We start from the raw sequence: 20,223 nt of genomic DNA, 5'->3' as shown, positions 1-20,223 counted from the left end.
CTTTTGAATTAGCCCTGCTTCCAACCAGAGGGAGCTTCTTGGGAGGGTTAAGAATTGGCATCATCACCTTCCGTGGGAAACCTTTCCTGCCTCCCTGACCCCCACTCACTGTGGTCCCCTGGTTGGTGGTTCCTCATCTTCCCTTTGGCTGCACACACTTTCCTATGATGCTGTTTTGTACTCCTTTATTTCCCTCTCACCTCCCCCACCTCCCTGTGTGCCTCTTCCCGGGATCACCGCTTACTAGTTCCCAGCATGGTGGATGCACAGAGTGGATGCTTCGTACAGCAGTGACTCTAAGAACGGCACCCAGTACTGCCGCTGGGTGTGTGGACACCTCTGGAGTGAGCCTTCTGATGACCGCATTCTTCTCGCATCAGTGGCTGGTGCTTCCCCGGCGTCCATCTGTCTCACCATTCCCAGCTTCCTCTAAGTGAGGCGTTGCAGCCCTGGTTAACGTTAGCTGGTGTTGCAGGGTACTTGGCTCTCTCGTTAAATAACGTTGGGTCCCAGAAGGAGGAAGTTACTTTTCTGTTCTTTTTCAACCCTTCTGACTTATCTAGGAAGGGTTTCTCAGCCTCAGCACTATTGACCTGTGGGGCCGGAAAATTCTTTGTTGGGAGGGGCTGCCCTGCGCACTGGGGGTGTTGACAGCGTCTCTGGCCTGCATGCACTAGATAGTTGCACTAGCCCCCCCCACCCCCAGGTGTGACAACCAAAAATACCTCTCAGCATTGCCAAATGTCACCTGGGGGACAGAATCCATCTCCTGGTTGAGAACTACTGCTCCGGGGAAAAGACTCAGTCTATGCTAAAATATTTTCTTTTTCTTTTTTTTTTTTTTTTAAGATTTTATTTAAATTCAAGTTAGTTACCATATGGTGTATTATTAGTTTCAGGGGTAGAATTTCATGATTCATCAGTGGCATGTAACACCCAATCCTCATTACATCACATGCCCTCCTTAATGCCCATCCCCCAGTTGCCCCATCCTCCCCAATCCCCTCCCCTCCAACATCCCTTAGTTTGTTCCTTACAATTCTCTAACCCTTGCTAGTCTCCCTTTTCCAAAAAAAGAGAGCAGATCCGTAGCTCAGAGCCTTCAACAGGCAAAGCTTTCTCACTAGAATTTAACTACATTTGTTTTGCTTTCCTTGATGTCACCTTTTCATTCTGGCAAGTGACAGCTGTTTTTCTCCTAATGTAAGTGTTATCACATTTTCTTTACAAGTTAATTTGAGTAAAAAGGTGAGTGACTATAGAGAAATAGGTCTCAATCTATGTAAATATGGCCCCAATAGTGTTGTGCTAGGCACCCAACTCTAAGGAGAGGCTAAGGAACACATCTTCCTGTCTCAGCGCTTCGGTCAGCTGTAGATCTGGGCAAGTGTTCATGTTCCGTTTCACCTAAGACAGTATGCCAGCTTGGAAGGTGCCCGAGGGATCTGGCATGGGTGCCAGGCCTCCCAGATGCTGCTACTAATCGTTACGTCCATGCAGCACCTGCCAGGAGTGTACTGCTTGCTCCAAGCTTTTGGTCTGTGGACCCAGGAGTGGGTCTTACTTGATAAGATCTGCCAGGTGACTTTGGATCACAAGCATCAAGGCAGTGCATGTCTGGATCCCGTCCAGTTGTGTCTGGGAAACAGGCACTTGAAAACAGATCACGCAGGTCTGGAGCCTTTCTGATTTCATAGAGAGGTCAGATGTGGGAAAATAGCACAACGTTTCATTCATATCAGACATCTTGGCAGAATTGCCAATCTGCTCCTGCCTCGTGGGAAAAGCCTTGATCAGATACCAAAGTAAGTGAGAATATCACACTTAGCAACCCTCAATGAACTAATGGGTCTAGGCATGAAGTGTCAGGGGCCATCAACATTAGAAAAGAATGATTATCAGACCTTACAAACCCCCTGTTGAAATAACCCAATTCCACTTATACTGGTAACAAAGGGTTTGAGCTTGAGTCTGACCCAACTGCCAGTGTGCAGAAACAGAGGACAAAGGAACATATTGAATTGTACCATGAATGTGCAGTCGATGAAGTCTGGACTGGAGACACTCTACAGAGCAAATATCCTGGGTTCTTCAACAGATGAATTGTAAGGGAAAGAATGGGATGGAAGGGAAATCCCATAGATGAAAACAGACTTAAAAGATACACGAAAAAATTTTAAAAAGATTTTACTTATTTGACAGAGAGCACAAGTAGGCAGAGCGGCAGGCAGAGGGAGAGGGAGAAGCAGGCTCCTCGCTGAGCAGAGAGCCCAATGTGGGGCTAGATCCCAGGACCCTGGGATCACAGCCTGAGCCGAAGGCAGACGCTTAACCGACTGAGCCACCCAGGCACCCCAAAAGATATATGAAATTTGAAAAAAGGACAAAGCTTAAAAACTATAGTGTTTAGGGATTCACACTTGATAGTGTGCTGGGTAAAGCCGTAAAGAAACCAGCAAGGTGAATGCTGTCATAGGATTATGGTTACTCTTAGTGGGGAGCTGTGATTGGGTCTCATGGAGGGACTTCTAGAGGGCCTGGCCAACTTTTCTATTTCTTGATTTGGTGAGAGTTCCAAGGCACGATTGTCTTACAGTAATTCATTAAACAGTACATGTGTTTCATGTTATTCCTGTGTTTTATTTTATTTTATTTTATTTTATTTATTTTTTTTTTTTTTTAAAGATTTTATTTATTTATTTGAGACAGAGAGAATGAGAGAGAGAGAGAGAGAGCACATGAGAGGGGGGAGGGTCAGAGGGAGAAGCAGGCTCCCTGCCGAGCAGGGAGCCCGATGCGGGACTCGATCCAGGGACTCCAGGATCATGACCTGAGCCGAAGGCAGTCGCTTAACCAACTGAGCCACCCAGGCGCCCTCCTGTGTTTTATTTTAAATATTTTATTTTATATTATTATTTTTAAGTATTCTCTACACCCAACATGGGGCTCAAACTCACAACCCCGAGATCAAGAGTCCTATGCTCTACTGACTGAGCCAGCCAGGTGCCCCTATCTGTGTGTTATTTTAAAATAAGTTTTTAGGGGTGCCTGGATTGGCTGAGTCGGTTAAGCGTCTGCCTTTGGCTCAGGTCGTAATCTCAGGGTCCTGAGATTAAGCCCCGCATTGGGCTCCCTGCTCAGTGGGGAGTCTGCTTCTCCCTGTACCACTCCCTCTGTCCCTCCCCCAGCTCGTGCCCTCTCTCTCTCAAATAAAGTCTTTAAAAAAAAAAATTAAAAAAATAAAAAACAATATGCTTTAAAAATAATATGCTACCTTTTGGGGCGCCTGGGTGGCTCAGTCGTTAAGCGTCTGCCTTCGGCTCAGGTCATGATCCCAGGGTCCTGGGATCGAGCCCCGCATCGGGCTCTCTGCTCAGCAGGAAGCCTGCTTCTCCCTCTCCCACTCCTCTTGCTTGTGTTCCCTCTCTCGCTGTCTCTCTGTCAAATAAATAAATAAAATCTTAAAAAAAAAAAAAAAAAAATGCTACCTTTTGTAGGAAAAAGATACAAACTATGAGAAACCTGCTTTTCTATTTTGTTAAAAAGATTTTATTTACTTATTTTAGAGAGGGCACAACTGGGGGGAGGGGCAAAGGGAGAGGGAAAGAGAGAATCCCAAGCAAACTCTGGCTGAGTGTGGAGCCTGACCGGGGCTAGATCCCAGGACCCTGAGATCATTACCTGAGTTGAAATCAAGAGTCAGACACTTAACCAAATGAGCGGCCCAGGCACCCCTTCTTCTATTTTGAAATATGAACAATTCAAGGATAAGCCAAAAAATATAAAATGTTTATCTTCAGGGAGAGGGAAATGATGGGGGGGGAAAGATAGTGGAAGCTAGAACTTTCTGAACATATTCTTATGGTTTTTACTTTGGAATTACATGTTTTATATAATTAAAAATTTTAAAAATCCCTAAAAATAACAAACAGATGGAAATGTATGGGTTTTTTTTTGTTTGTTTGTTTTTTTACTGTCTATTTCCAATGAGGAGATAACTAAAGATAGAAAGAACCACAAAGAAATCTTAAACTGCATGGACTTGTTAAGTTATAGCACTGTTACCATTTTGAAACTACTATCTATATAGAAGGACAAAACAAATAATCATCTTAAGTGTCATTAAGAAAAAGATTTTCAGCACAAGACAAAAGAGATGCAAATAATCCAAAGAAGTTAAAAAAAAAAACTTATAATTCTAATGATTTATCTACAAATTAATGATTTATTTTTCTATTTAAAAATACTAATTTCTGGGGCACCTGGGTGTCTCGGTTAAGTGTCCAACTCTTGATTTCAGCTCAGGTCATGATCTCAGGGTCATGAGAGCAAGTCCCACACTGGGCTCTGTCTGAGCGTGGAGCCTGTTGAAGATTCTCTCTCTCCCTCTGCCCCTCCCCCTCACTTGCATGTATGCTCGCTGGGTCTCTCTCTCTCTCAAAAGATTAATTTCCTAGGTCTGTCCACCTGAAGAGCCTATGGACACTGACAACCAGGTAGTAATAAGCACCCTGTAGTGCTCAGGCTCTGGTTTTTTGGTATCATTCCCCACTAAAAGAGCTCTGTGGAAAAGTAGCTGATTTCTAGTCTGAGGCAGAAAATGTCCAAGATGAGCCTGGAATCTCCACTCATGCTTGAAAGCAAGGAAGCTATTGAAGACTACTGGAATCATGTTAGTAGGACAGGACCCTACTGGAAGGAGCTCCCACTATCCTAATGATGAAATAATTTGGGCACCAAGAAGAATAACAAACTGTTTTGCAATATCTTATTAAATCTCCAGCTATCATACGGCCCAGTGACTCACTCCTAGGTATTTCCCTAAGGAAAATAATATATTTCCACAGAAAGACCATCTCTATGCAAATGTATGTGGATTTAGTCATACTTGCAAAACCCTGGAAGCAACGTAAATGTCATTTGATAAATGGATAAACGAATTGTGGTATAATGGAATGCTACTCAGTAATAAAAGGAAAAGACCACCGATACACTCAGCAACATGGTGAATCCCCAACGCGTTTGCTAAATGGAAGAAGACAGGACAGAAATGGCAACATACTTTATGATTCTGTTTATATAATGTTTTGTGGGGAAAACCCTATTAGGAACAGCAATTAGATAAATGTTCGTCAGAGGTATAGGATGGGGAAAGGGATTGGCAGCAAAGGGATACAGGAGAAGTTTTTGGGGGTGATAGAAATGTTCCAGATCTTAGAATAATATGTTTGTGTATATTCGTTAAAACTCATCACACTGTACACTTAAAGAGGGTGAACTTCAGTGTATATCAATTTTACTTCAATAAACCTGCCTTAAAAGTAACTTGAATGGATTGAAATATGTAAGTTAAAAGATGAATGAATTCAAAATGATACTGAAGAATCATTCATTACCTTTGGAGGATTCTAGGGAAGAACTCATTCTGAAAAGTGGCACATAAGTCAAGGGAAAGAAGCAAACTGTTATCCTGCTTTTTCTCTACAGAACAAACTTTGAGGTAAAAAAACAGATGAGGAGGGAACGTTCTCCTTTCTAGGAGGATCACAGTAATAAACGTAGAAGGAAAGGTAGAAGCAGAAAGTCACCACCTGGATTGACTAATGGAATACTGGATGAGGGCTAGAATCATCAATGTTTGATGAAAGATAAAAGGCTGATGGAGAACTGTATAATAGATGAATCATGGATAAAGAACATGACATTAGCTTACTAAAGGGGGATGAGAAGACATTTTGTGTCTCCTGCTGTAAGGCGGGACCCCCTGTGGAAACCCTACCCAAACCCAGGGAAGCTTTTTGATCTGAATATTAAGAAACGCAGTGATAAATATGCTGAATGGCATTCCAAGGGTGCAATCAACCAAATGCACAATGTGGTAGGTCTATAGGACAAGTGACCCAGTTTCTTCAACAATAACAAAAAGGGAAAGTAAACTTTCATAGATTAAAAAGTCTTAAGAGTTCAAAACTTACCACAGATCTACGGAAATTAAGGTAGTGGGTTACTGGCATAGAGGTAAACATACAGATCAATGGAATACGATTGAGATTCCAGAAGTAAATCCACATCTGTCTATGCGTCTGTGGTCAACTGAGTTTTGGTGAGGGTGCCAATGCCATCCAATGGAGGAAAGACAGTCTTTTCAAAAAATGGTGCTGGGACAATTGGATAGCCCCACACAAATATATTCATCTGTCGATGGACATCTGGGCTCTTTCCATAGTTTGGCTATTGTGGACATTGCTGCTATAAACATTGGGGTGCACGTGCCCCTTCGGATCACTACATTTGTATCTTTGGGGTAAATACCCAGTAGTGCAATGGCTGGGTCATAGGGTAGCTCTATTTTCAACTTTTTGAGGAACCTCCATACTGTTTTCCAGAGTGGCTGCACCAGCTTGCATTCCCACCAACAGTGTAGGAGGGTTCCCCTTTGTCTGCATCCTCGCCAACATCTGCTGTTTCTTGACTTGTTAATTTTAGCCATTCTGACTGGTGTGAGGCGGTATCTCTTTGTGGTTTTAATTTGTATTTCCCCGATGCCAAGTGATGTTGAGCACTTTTTCATGTGTCTGTTGGCCATTTGGATGTCTTCTTTGCATAAATGTCTGTTCATGTCTTCTGCCCATTTCTTGATTATTCTTTGGGTGTTGTGTTTAATAAGTTCTTCATAGATTTTGGATACTAGCCCTTTATCTGATATATGTCATTTGCAGATATCTTCTCCTATTGTGTCAATTGTCTTTTGGTTTTGTTGACTATTTCCTTTGCTGTGCAAAAGCTTTTTATCTTGATGAAGTCCCAATAGTTAATTTTTGCTTTTGTTTCCCTTGCCTTTGGAGACGTGTCTAGCAAGAAGTTGCTGCAGCCGAGGTTGAAGAGGTTGCTGCCTATGTTATCCTTAAGGATTTTGATGGATTCCTGTGTCACATTTAGGTCTTTGATCCATTTTGAGTCCATTTTTGTGTATGGTGTAAGGAAATGGTCCAGTTTCATTCTTCTGCATGAGGCTGTCCAATTTTCCCAACACCATTTGTTGAAGAGACTGTGTTTTTTCTACAAATCATATATCTAATAAGAGTCTAGTACCCAGAATGTATTTAGAACTGTTACAACTTGGGGTGCCTGGGTGGCTAAGTTTGTTAAGTGTCTGCCTTTGGCTTGGGTTGTGATCCCAGGGTCCTGGAATTGAGCTTCGCATCAGGCTTCTTGCTCAGTGGGGGTCTACTTCTCCCTCTCCCTCTGTGCTCTCTCTCTCTCTCAAGTAAATAAATAAAATACTTTAAAGAAAAATAGAACTGTTAAAACTAAAAAAAAAAAAAAAATGGGGGTTCCTGGCTGGCTCAGTTAGTGGAGCATGGGACTCTTGGTCTCAGGGTTGTGAGTTGAAGCCCCACGTTGGGTGTGGAGATTACTTAAAAATAAAATCTTAGGGCGCCTGGGTGGCTCAGTCATTAAGCATCTGCCTTTGGCTCAGGTCATGATCCCAGGGTCCTGGGATTGAGCCCTCCATCGGGCTCCCTGCTCGACGGGAAGCCTGCTTCTCCCTCCCCCATTCCCCCTGCTTATGTTCCCTCTTTTGCTCTCTCTTTCTCTGTCAAATAAATAAATAAGATCTTTAAAAAGAAATAAAATCCTGGGGTGCCTGGGTGGCTCAGTCATTAAGCATCTGCCTTCGGCTCAGGTCATGATCTCAGGGTCTTGGGATCGAGCCCCGCATTGGGCTCCCTGCTCCGCAGGAACCCTGCTTCTCCCTCTCCCACTCCCACTGCTTGTGTTCCCTCTCTCGCTGTGTCTCCCTCTGTCAAATAAAATCTTAAAAAAATAAAATCTTAAAAAAAAAAAAAACTAATTAGAAGATGGGTAAAGGACTTGAATAGACATTTCTCCAAAGAAGATATACAAATGGCCAGTAAGCACATGAAAAGATGCTCAGTATCTCTAGTCATCAGGAAAATGCAAGTAAAAACCACATGAGATACCATTTCACACCCACTGATGGGTATAATAATAATAATAATAATAAAAAGATAATAACAAACATTGACAAGAATGTGGAGAAATCAGAACACTCATTCACTGTGGATGGGATATATAAATATAAAATGGTGTAGCTGCTTTGGAAAACAGCTTGGTTCCTCAGAAAGTTAGATTAACCACATGACCCGGCAACCCCATTCCTGGGAACATACCCAAGGAACAAAACCTATGTCCACACAAAGACTTGTACAGGAGCGTTCATAGCAATATCATTTGTATTAGCGCCACCCCCCCCCGCCCCGGTGAAAACAACCCTAATGTCCATCAACTGATGAATGGCTAGGGAAAATGTGGTGTATCCGCACAATGGAATATTATTTCACAGTAAAAAGGAAGGAAGTAGTAGTCTCCGTGGTAAGATGGCGGTTGCCACAGAGCACCATGTGGTAATGGCGGTGACAGAGCCAGAACTGCTCCCCAGTGAAGAGGGAAGTAAAGTCTTTCAAGGAAAAAGGTAATGCAAACTATGCCAAGAAAGATTACAGTGAAGCTTATAACTATTATACAGAAGAACTAGATCTGTGTCCTAAAAATGCTAGCTGAAGTTAGAATTGAGCAGCCAGTTTGATGATGCTCAGAAGGTTCCAGAAAGCTCTTGGAGATGCATAGCAGTGAGGTTGAATGACAGTTTTGTCCTGGGGACATCCATGGGAAGGCAAATGCCCCCTATCTCTAGGGAATGCCATGGCGGCACGTCACCGTTTCCAGAGAGCCCTAGAACTGGATCACAAAAATGCTCAGGCACAACAGGATATATATGAACGTGAGAAGAGAACAGGAACAGATTTTGAGAAGCAGGATTTTTGCAAAGTAGTTTTCTGCATGGACTGTGCCCTAGAGTTTGCCCTGCCTGCCATTGCTTCAAAATCACCAAAGCAGAATATTTAGCGATGCTGGGTCATTATCCAGAAGCAGCGTCTGCAGCCAGTGACATTCCACCAATGGCCATGCTCTGTATGTATGAGGTCTCTGCCATTATTAGGAAGACTGTATTGAGAAGGTAGTTCAGTTTTTTTTTGTACAGGCTCTTGAGATGGCCCCTGACCCCAAAAATGCCTCCCTTGCTTGCAGAAATGCCAAAGCACTTAAAGCAGAGCAAGAAGAAGGAAATTACAAGCTGGCGTATGAACTATACACAGAAGCCCTGGGGACAGACCCCCAACAATATAAAAACAAATGCTGAGTTCTACTGTAACTGGGGTATAGATCATTCCAAGCTTAGGAGACTAGATGGTGCAATAGAAGATTGCACAAATGCAGTGAAGCTTGATTCCACTTAATTAAAAGCCTCCTTGGGAAAAGCTCAGTGTTACATGGATACGGAACAATTTGAAAAAGCAGTACAGGACTGTGGAAAAGTGTATCAGACGGAGAAAACATAAGAACATGCACAGCTCCTAAAACACCACACAGCTGGTGCTGAAGAAAAGCAAGGAAAGTTTACTACAAGTTTCTGGGAGTGGACATGAATGCCTCTGAGGAGGAGCTCAAGAAAACTATCAGCAACGAGCCTTGAAGCACCACGCAGACGGGCACGGGAGAGCCAGTGCTGAAGTTTAGAAGGAGGAGGAGGAAAAGTTCAAGGAAGTCAGAGAAGCTTTTGCAAGCTTTTGCTCTCCTCACTGATCCCGAGAAGAAGACTCACTCTGACACTGGACAGGACCTGGATGAGGAGGGCACGGGTGTGGGCGACTTTGATGTCAACCACATTTTCTTTGGCATTCTTCAGCAGTGCTGGGGCTTCAGCTTTGAAACATCTGGTCTGGGGAATTTCCTTTTTCAGTTTGTGTCATGAGAGGAAACCATCCAGAACCTAGAGAGTGCGGACTTGCTCAGTGTGACCTTGAATGTGGACGCAGCTTACCTCCTCTCTTCTCCGCATCTCCGTGTACTTGGAGCACTTTGGCTTTCTCCGTTGGATCCCCTGGGTCTTTGTGAGTGGGTGAAGGAAAGGGGGCTGGCGCCAAGACTGCGGGTGTGGGAGGGAGGGAGGGGATGGACAGGGAAACAACTTGTGAATTTTTGTTTTACTGTTTAACTTTATTTTAAAAAAGCCAAAAAAAAAAAAAAAGTGGGGGGGGGGCCTCTGGCTGGCTCAGTCAGTAGAGTGTGTAACTCTTGATCTCAGTCATGAGTTCAAGCCCCACATTGGGTGTGGAGCCTACTTAAAAAATAATAATAAAATAAAATCCTTTTTTTTTTTTTTTTAAAGATTTTGTTTGTTTATTTTTGAGAGCGAGAGAGAGAGAGAGAGAGAGAGTAGGGGGAGGAACAGAAGAAGAGGGACAAGCAGACTCCACACTAAGCGTGGAGCCTGAGGAGGGGCTTGATCCGGTGACCCTGAGATCATGACCTGAGCCAAAATCAAGAGTTGGACGCCTACCCAACTGAGCCACCCAGGCACCCCAGTAAAATCCTCTTGTAAAACGGCAAAAAATTAAGAGAGAAAAATGTTTGACACTTAAAAAAAATAAAAGTGAGGGGCGGCTGGCTGCCTCAGTTGGTGGAGCATGTGACTCTTGACCTCAGGGTCATGAGTTCGAGCCCCATGTTGGGTGTAGAGATAACTTAAAAATGAAATCTTAAAAAAATTTTAAAAAATAGAAAAAAAAAGGGGGGGAATGAAGTACTGACAGATGCTATGTCTTAGCCTGATTGGGCTGCCATAATAAAATGCCATTGATGGGTGGCTTAAAGAACAGAAATTTACTTGCTCACAGTTCCAGAGGCTGGAGGTCTGAGATCAGGGTACCAGCATGGTTGGTTTCTGGTGTGGACTCTCCCCTTGGATTGCAGGTGGTCGCCTTCTCGTGTGCTCACATGACCTCTTGTCTGTGGGGGCACGCAGAGAGAGCGAGCAAGCTCTCTCTCTGGTGGCTCTTCTTATAAAGTCACAAATCCCATCACAAGGGCCCCACCCTTCTGATCTCATCTAACCCTAATTACCTCCCAAAAGTCCCGTCTCCCATCACACGGGGGGCTAGGGCTTCAACATAGGAACTTAGGGGGACACATTCAGTTTATTGCACGGTACAAGATGAATGAACCCTGAAAACATTACGCTAAGTGAAAGAAGTCAGTCCTGAAGGACCACATACTGTATGACTCCATTGATAGGAAATGTCCAGGCGAAGCAAATCCATAGAGACAGAAAGCAAATGAGTGGTTGCTTGCCCCAGGGGCTGGGTGGGGGGAGGAAATAAACAGAGACTGCAAATGAATACAGTTTATTTTGGGGGTGATGAAGATGTTCTGGAATTAGATTGTGGGTGATTGTTGCACAACTTTGTGAATCTACTAAAAAAAAAAATCCCACTGAATTATACACTTTAAAATGGCAAATTTTATGGCATGCGAATTATATCTTCATATTTAAAAAAAGAAAGGAAAAAAGATGTAGAGACACATCAACCAATGGACTTTGTTAGGCTCTCGATTCAAACCAACTTAAGAAAAAAAAAGACATTTTAAAAACAACCGGGGAAAATCGAACATGGATTCTGTATTAGGTGATACAAGGAATTCTTGATTTGGGAATGTGCAATAATAGTAATGTGATTATATATTTTTAAAACACAGTATTCACAACTGAACTATGCAGAACATTCTAGCATCTACTTTCTTGCACACCTGTTCCCTGTGTGAGCTTCCTCATGCCTGCTCTCAGCCATGGGGTAGACTAGGGGTGGCATGGGAGAGGCACGTTCTCAATCTCCTCACCCTCCCCCATGAGAGAGAGGGGAGAGAGAGAGGAAGAGAGGGTGCCCTCTCAGTTGTGGGGAAGGGCACTCTCTGAGGCAGACGGCTGTCAGGCCACTGGTCCGGCCTCATTTGCCGGGGAGGGGCCCTGTTTCCAGGCCTCTGGGAGCAGCCTGGTTTTCTCTGTGCCACCCCAAAGGCTCTAGCTCCTGTGTCACCAGGTCACTCCCGCTGGGTGTCTTCCTCAGCTTTCACACATTTCCTCCATTTTGGAGGGGCTCGAGGGCTAGAACCACCATGAAGGTGACCTTGACCCCATTTCTTACTTTCTTGGCTTCTCCGTCAGGGTCTGGGGGTCCAGGATGTGTGGTGGGCTCAGTATTCAAAGTACTCAGTACTCGAAGTACTCAGCACTTTACGGGAAATTTGTGCAAGAGGAAGCCACCAAGAGAGCTGCTGTTTTAATGTCCTGGCAGCCTGAGTCATCCAGGTACTTGACCTGCATGCAGCCTCACCTCATTCAGGAAGCTTCCTTGATTGGACGCGTTCAGCCATTCATCCCTTGGTCCTGCTTTTGTTGAGGCCCGTGGCTGTCAGCTGGTGTCATCGTAACTCACCCCGGGCCAGCGCTGCCCTTGGGATGTTCCGAAGTCCTTTCTCGTGTGCAGTCGAGTAGCCGGCCCCCGGTCTCTCCCCGGGGCCCCTGCCAGCAGTGGGTGCAGCGCGCACAGACTCTCAGTGCTGGTGGCTGATGGCTGAGTGGCAGCACTACTCTTACATAACCCGTTTCTCTCCTCCTTTCTCCCTCCAGAGCCAGATTTCACATTGAGCAGCTGCAGACGGAGAAATCAGAGAAAGCACAACCCGGCCCCAGATTCCGAGGGGCCTGCTGGGGACTCTGTCCTCCTGCTCGAGAGGGAAGACCCCGAGGCCGGAGTCTCAGGCCAGGTCCCGGCTGCCATGGGACTTGCAGCTGCCGCCCCCCGGCTGCCCTCCACTCGGCCAGGCAGATAAGGGCGGGCACTGCCCCAGGAGCACCTGCCGCCCCCCCGCCGGGCTGCTGCTCTGTGGCCAGCCCTTCCCCAGCCTTGGGCCACCTTCGCTGACCCGAGGCCATGTAGGCCCCACCTGGGCCTTTGTGGATAGACACACGGCCGGGGACACCGCCTCTGCTCTCTGGGGGACACAGCGTACCACCATGCCCCGGGGAATCGCCTGGCTGCACTGTGAGTACTGGGGAGGGGGGGCGTCTGTGGAGACGGCCCTTGGAGGCCTTGGCCCAGAGCCAGGCTCTGCTGTAACCATGGCAACAGGGCCATTCCTGCCAGTGAGAAGTTGAGATGCTTCCCAGCTTAACAGCCTGAGGACTCCCATGGCCACCCTCTGCCCTGGCCCTAGCCAACCCCAGCTCAGACCCGCATGGGGGGTACAAGTCTTAGGCTGGGTTGGCGTGGTCAGTGGGTGGTCAAGGGGATGGGCCAGGCACTGGGGGCAAGGGGCAGCACCACCTTCGCAGGCTCACCAGTGCTGGGGCGCACGGGCAGGGGTGGGGCAGAGGTGGCAGAGAGGATTTCTGGCCTCCCTGGGTGTGGCCAGCCGGGGGTGGGAGCTCGTGAAAGTGGGCCCCAAGACACGTGGCAGAAGTGCCACCAGGTGCTGGAGAAGGCAGCCTGTTTCTCTGCCCCTCCCTCCATGATAGAACAAAATTAAGAGGCAGAAAGAGAACAGTGTTGTTGGTAAAAAGAAAAATAAGTTGAAATGAGGACAGAAAGCGTCTAGAAGCCTCTCAAGTCTGCTGGTGGGAGGCCAGACCAAGATCCCTTCAGACTCCAAGATTCTATTGAATTGACTCAAATTCAGCACATTTTTCTGGTGCCTCCCACATGCCCACTGGAGAGTTACTGCCATGGCAACAAGGACTGGGCTAGCTCGCGCCCCTCTCTCCGATGCCTGGCGCCGAGTTAGGCGTTAGGAACTGTGTGCCTCATGGATGAGGTCTGGGGTTTGATCCTGCAAGGGATCCAGGCTGGCCCTTGTGGAGGGAGACTGCAAAGGATCAGGGCATTCAGAACAGGCAGAAGGACCCAGACCCAGTGTTCTGGAAGCTTCCAGGTCACGAGGAGCAAAAGGGGCAACATGGGTGAGGAGCCACTTGAAATGGTTTTGAAGGTGGACCGTGTTCACACAGGTAGATGTGGGAAGGTGAGGACAGTGTCCCAGGTAGAGGGAACAGCATGAGCAAAGGTTCAGCAGTGGGGCTGTGAGAGGCCAAGCTGGAAAGCCAGTTTGGGCTCAGATGGTGGAGGCCGTAAAGGCCAGTTCATGAGACAGCAGGGAGCTCTGGAAGGTTCAAGATCTGGGGATGGAGTTGTGACTGGGAGTTACTCTACTTTCGGAAGATCAGTCTGTGCTACTTGCCGGCCGTGCTTTCGCAACCTTTTGGGCAGAAAGCGATGAGGGTCTGTTCCAGAGATGGACGTGGGACTGGAAGGCATGGTGGAGCTGACTGCGGGCCCTGGCGAGCTTGGGCTGTGGGGAGGGAGGCCGGGAGAGCTGCACGTCAGGGGCTCGTAAAGGGGCTGGGTGCTGGGGAAGGATGGGCTGCCATAACAAATTGCCACAAACTCGGTGACTTAAAACAGCAGAAGTTTATTCTGTCCCAGGTCTGGAGGCCAGAAGTCTAAAATTAAGGTGTGGGCAGGGCCACGCCTCCTCCGAAGCTCTAGGGGAGGCTCCTTTCTGCCTCTGCCTGCTGCTGCTTTTTTTTTTTTTTTTCTCCTCTTCCTGCTTCTATTGGCACCTGGCAGTTCATGGTTTGTGGTGGCATCGCCCCGGTCTGTGTCTGTCTCCTCCTGACACTCTCTGCATGTCTCTCTGTCCTCTCCTCCTCTTATGAGGACATCTGGTCACTGGATTTAGGGTGGGCCTTGATGTTATCTGCAAAGACCCCATTTCCAAATAAGGTCACATCTGAAGCTCTGGGCGAACAAGGATTTTCAGGGGGATGCTATTCAACCCTCTGCACAGGTTTAGATTCGGTCACTGCGGGTGGGGTGGTGAACAAGCCCCATTTGTCCCTGCACAAGGGGGCTGTCCCCAGGACAGGCGCAGCCCCTCCCAGCCAGGGACCCAGGAAGGGAGCTCCTTCCTCACTTGCTCTTTCTTCAGCCTCCTCTTCTGTCTTGGAGGTGTCTTCTTTCTGGAGGGCGAGGGGGCAAGAATGGCCCCCTCCCAGGGTTGGGGGTGCACTGCCGTGGGGCTCTCTGAGGAGCAGAGCCACTGTGAGGCTGCGGCCATGCTGGCCCCATGGTCACCGGCTTGCTGGCCTGTTTCTTGGGGTGGAGGCAGCTGAAAAGGGGCTTAAATTTGGAGTTGGTGGTCAGTCTGCAGATCTGAAGGAAGTCTGGGTCTGGGGGAAGGCAGATGACCCACGGACAAGGTTTCTGGCAGAGCCCATGCGTGCCAGGCTGGCACACGGTGGCTTTCTATGACTCGTTCCCTGCTAGGAGCCAAAGTTGTCAGGACATGGGTGAGCACAGTGAGGGTAGGACTTCAGGGGTCACATGGGCAGGCAGGGGTGACTGCCCCATGGGAAGGAAGGCCAAGTGTGGACAGAGATACTGATTTTTGAAGACAAGTTGCAAATTCAGATTTTTATGTGAAATCTCTGTGAACCAGCTGTGGCCCTTGGGACACCAGTTTGCAACTGTCTCTGGAGGTCAGTGGTTCTCAAAGTGTAGTCCCCAGACCAGCAGCAGCAGCACCTGGGAACTTGCTAGAAATACAGATTCTCTGGGCCCACCCCAGACTTCCTAAATCAGACACTCTGGGCCTTAACCAGCTTTCCAGAAGATTCAGATGCATGCTCCTGATTCCTTGTTCAAGATGAACCCGCAAAGTGCTCAGTAAACAAGACCATGCTGTGGTTCGCTGCATTAGGGACTCACTAGGGGCCAAGTTGTCCGGTCTAGATAATGAGTGAGGTGGACAGATGGTGCTAGAGATGAGACTGTGGGGGCTGGTTCAGGCAGGGGAGAGCCTGGTGGGGGGTGGGGGAAGGAGTCTTGGTGAGGCCTTGAAAGAGGTCTGCCATGCTGGAGGATACTGAGGGTCAAGGCAAAGTGTGAGCAAAAACTGTAAACCAGGAATGATCTCGGTCTGCAGGTGTGCCAAGCTGAGGAGCTTAATGACTTAGAGACAAGATAGGAAGCAGGCAGAAACACTGGCTCAGTATCTGTTTATCTGTTCTTTTGTCCAAATACCGGGGGCAAGCGCTTGGGAAGAGACAAGAGAGAGGAAATGCAAGATGGGTTGCAAATTTGCAAACTTGAAAAATAGCCCTTCTCTGGGAGGAAGGGCTTGTGGGCTGCAGCGCGTCCTCCTCGTCCTCCTCGGCACAGGGCTTGAGGCCGCCTAGCGTGCTCCGGGTGAGAGTCCAGCCAGAGCAAAGGCCCGGCGGCAGGGCCGAGGAGGAGGAGAGGTGGCCAGGAGCAGGCCCAGGCCAGTGAGGGAGTAAGAACAGAAGTCTCCCTAAGTTCCAGGGAGGTGAGGGAGAAAGTCAGGTCAGTAACGCCTACTGGGAACCGGGGGTGGGGCAAGGAGATAATGGCTTGCCTGGCTATTTTTGGGAGGGGAAAAAAAAAAGAAAAGAAAAGCAAAAACAAATTATTGCTTTTGACTGTGACAGTAATTTCGATATTGATTGTATTGATTGTAGAGTATAAAGTATGTCCTACAAAATACAAAGAACGTAAAAATCTCCCACAGAGATTTGGTGCCTTTCCTTCCACCACTCGCACCGCGTTTCCCGCGCACATGCAGACATGGGTAATTCACGTCACGCTGTGCGCCCAGAGGAGAGGTGTTGAGTCATGCTTTTTAAGACTTTACTAAGCATATCATGAGTACTTTTCTTATCACATAAGCATACCATAAGCATTCTTTGACAATGTGGTTTTTATTGGCTACATTCATTAATGAACATGTGGGCCGTTTACAGATTGTTATTTGTATAAGAGAATTCTGCTACAGGACTCTTTGTCCACGAATCTTTTGGTGATGGCTCTCTTGTTTTCCTTCACGCTTATGCCTAAAAATGAGTTCAGTGGATCAAAGAATGTGAAAAATTATTTTTTTTAAACTTTATTTTTTTAAAAGATTTTACTTATTTATTTGACAGAGAGCACAAGCAGGGGAGCGGCCGGCAGAGGGAGAGGGAGACGCAGGCTCCCCGCTGAGCAGGGAGCCCAATGCGGGGCTCGATCCCAGGACCCTGGGATCATGACCTGAGCCGAAGGCAGATGCTTAACCAACTGAGCCAATTAGGCGCCCCTGTTTATTAATATTTTTTAAAGATTATTTGAGAGAGAGAGTGAGGGGTGGGGAGGGGCAGAGGGAGAGGGAGAGAGAGTCCCAAGCCGACTCCCTGATGAGTGTGGAGCCTGATGCTGGGCTTGATCTCACAGCCCTGAGATCAGGGACTGAGCTGAAACCAAGAGTCAGATGGTTAACCGACTGCACCACCCAGGTGCTCCAGTAGGTCAAAGGATGTGAAAACTTTCAAGGCTTATTGGGTCAAAGGGTGTGGACATTATTAAGTCCACTAATAATAAAAATAATAAAAATTGCCAAATTGCTTTCCAGGATAAGAGCCTCACTACTTTGCCGGCACCAAGTGTCATGAAATGAAATTAAAAAAAAAACAACACCCAATTTCCATTTTGATAAGTGAAACATGGCATCTGATTGTTTTAATATATATATATTTACCTTTATTGGTGAGTTTGATTTTTGTTGGATACATCTCCTGCCCATCTATGTTTTCTTTCTGCTCTGATGAGTTTGATGCTTGTTCATATTTTTTGCAACTCCTCAGGTTTTGTTTTTTTTTTTAAGATTATTTATTTATTTGACAGAGAGAGATACACAAGCAGGGGGAGTGGGAGAGGGAGAAGCAGGCTCCCCACTTAGCAGGGAGCCCGATACGAGGCTTGATCCCAGGACCCTGGGATCATGGCCTGAGCTGAAGGCAGACGGTTAACGACTGAGCCACACAGGTGCCCCTCCTCAGGTATTTTTTGTAAGTGTGTTCAGTTACAGGAAATCACAAAAGCTGTTTTTGAAGTCACAGTGACCCCCAGTGGTGAAAGCTGGTAATGTTCGGAAGGCGGCAGCTCGTTCGCTGGGGGGGGGAGAAGCGGCAGCCTGAGCTTGGTTGGCTTCCCCAGAGTGAGCGCATTGGAAGGGCTGCAATGATTTGTACATCTGAGGGGGAAGCCAAGATCAGTTACAGCAGGGAGGCAATTGGCTCCGGTCACTCAAGAGTCATTTGTAGAGTGGGAACGAGCATCCAGAACTCCTGAATCTCCAGATGGAAATGCAGACCCAGGCTTTGAGGACACTCCAGCCTAAAGGGGGTGGGGGCCGAGGTTGCCCTGGAAAGGAGGTTGTGCCTGCCCCATGGGGCAGGAGTGGGGAGGAGACTGGACACCAACCTCAGGATGGGACTGCGGGGCGGGCTCTGCTGGCTGCGGGCAGGGCTGCACCGGCCGGACTGCTCGTGCTCGCCTGGCCTTGCTGTGTGAGCCTGGACCCTGGTGGGGGGAAGGCCTCCCCGGCGCTCCGCGCCTCCGCCCCTCCCATGGCTGGGAAAAGGGAGGGCACACGCGCACAGCTTTGCACACCCGGACAGCGTGGCGGTGGCGCGGGGTGCTCATGTGTTGCTGTTGGGTTCGGTCCACAGATCTCGGGATCCTCCTTGGCATGGCCTTGGGGAACGGGGGTTTGGAGATGTGGCCCTTGACCCAGACCGAGGAGTGCGCCGTCACCGGCTTTCTGCGGGACAAGCTGCAGTACAGGAACCGCCTGCAGTACATGGTAACCGTGGGCACCCGCTGTGTCCCCTGCCCAAGCTCCCGGGCTCACAGGGTGTAGGACCCTCGGGCCCCGCCCTGGCTCCGTGTCAGCCCTGAGCCCCGGGCCCCTTTCTCCGCCTGGTCCGCACCAACCGTCCCCTCCCTGCTAGCCGTCCCCAGGGCCCTCCACCCCTGCTACTTGATCTGACCTTTGATCCTGCCTCTCCATGGTGCTCACCCTGTGACTCAGGAGTGGATTCCAGGAAGCCTTGGGGGAACCCCAGGCACTTATTACCAGCTGGGCAGATAAGGACCTAGAAGTTGGAATGTGCACCCCTTTGTGTAGGGTAGAGAAGCCCATGGGCCACTGTGGCTCTGGAAGTCTTTTTTCTTTTTTTGACAGCTTTACTGAGATGTCCTTCACATACCGTACTATTCACCTGTTTAATAAGTGTACAACTCCGTGGTTTTCAGTCTATTGGCAGAGTTTTTTTTTTTTTTAAGATTTTATTTATTTGACAGATACAGGGAGAGTAGGAACACAAGGAGGGGGGAGTGGGAGTGGGAGAAGCAGGCTCCCGCTGAGCAGGGAGCCTGATGCGGGGCTCGATCCCAGGACCCTGGGACCATGACCTGAGCCGAAGGCAGATGCTCAGCGACTGAGCCACCCAGGTGCCCTTATTGGCAGAGTTCTGCAACCAGCACCATAAGAAGTTTAGAGTAATCTTACTTAAGGTAGTCTTCCTCACCTCCAAAGAATATACTACTCGGGGGGTAGCAGGTCCCTCAACCACTTCTTGGCATGAAATTTCTGCCATCATAGGAACTCCACGTTTGGTTTCAGCCTTCCCTGTGCCCCAGAGGAGAGAGCTGTCGTTATTCCCGTGGGGAGCTGGGTGCATATTCTCTCTAGAAGGCCACCTCTGGTATCAGAGGGCTGGTCCTTGGCCCTCTCCTACATCAGACTGTCTGGGAGCTGGGGGCGCCTGAGCCATTTCTGCCTCTGACCTCATGGTTTCTTCTTGTACTTCCCCAGAAACACTACTTCCCCATCAACTACAGGGTCAGCGTGCCTTATGAGGGGGTGCTCAGAATGGCCAACATCACCAGGCTGGTGAGAATCCCCTCCTGGGCTGGGAGACCCCTGCCTCCTGGGACACCCCACGGACCCAGCCTGAGAGGCACATTGGTCTTGGCAGGTCCTGCTGCCAGGGGGCATTTCCCAGCTCTGCGAGCAAGCCTGCCCTCGGCTGAGGCCCAGGGTTGCTCCCTGGCCACCGTGGATGCCCATGCTCTGCTCTCTTTGTGGGGCCACGTTGGGTGGGGGGGTGGTCAGAGCAGTGGCAGGGAGGGCCCAGAGACCCGTGTCTGTGGGCTTCAGTGATGTCTCCTGTCCCCACAGCAGAAGGCCCGGGTCAGCCAGCAGGAGCTGCGGTACCTGTGGGTCTGGGTGAGCCTCAGTGCTACTGAGTCGGTGCAGGAAGTGCTGCTCGAGGGCCACCCATCCTGGAAGTACCTGGAGGAGGTCCATACGCTGCTGCTGGACGTGCAGCAAAGCCTCATGGTGAGCTGTGCTCAGCTGCGGGGGGGGGGGGGGGGGGGGGGGGGGGGGGGGGGCGGGGGGGGG

At 48.4% G+C, this 20,223-nt stretch overlaps 1 protein-coding gene and 1 pseudogene across 3 annotated transcripts in view; both read left to right on the top strand.

Annotated features, from left to right (window-relative positions):
* Positions 1–20,223, top strand: part of IL34 (interleukin 34) — a 57,569-nt gene that overhangs the window by 33,871 nt on the left and 3,475 nt on the right. Inside the window, exons 2-5 of one of the 3 annotated variants that reach the window (XM_032424225.1) lie at positions 12,554–12,968; positions 18,485–18,618; positions 19,633–19,710; positions 20,002–20,160. In XM_032424225.1, the coding sequence (XP_032280116.1) occupies positions 12,941–12,968; positions 18,485–18,618; positions 19,633–19,710; positions 20,002–20,160 (399 nt within the window). In that variant the 5' untranslated portion in view covers positions 12,554–12,940. Of the gene's footprint in view, positions 1–12,306; positions 12,969–18,484; positions 18,619–19,632; positions 19,711–19,998; positions 20,161–20,223 lie in introns of those variants that run through there. The other 2 variants (XM_032424223.1, XM_032424224.1) reach the window with 2 other exon arrangements.
* On the top strand, positions 8,403–9,838 carry LOC116644471 (annotated as a pseudogene).

Source organism: Phoca vitulina, unplaced genomic scaffold (genome assembly GCF_004348235.1).
Source record: "Phoca vitulina isolate PV1807 unplaced genomic scaffold, GSC_HSeal_1.0 scaffold30, whole genome shotgun sequence".
Classification (NCBI taxonomy): domain Eukaryota; kingdom Metazoa; phylum Chordata; class Mammalia; order Carnivora; family Phocidae; genus Phoca; species Phoca vitulina.
The sequence above is the reverse complement of the archived record's forward strand: the minus strand, read 5'-3'. Positions and strand labels throughout refer to the sequence as shown.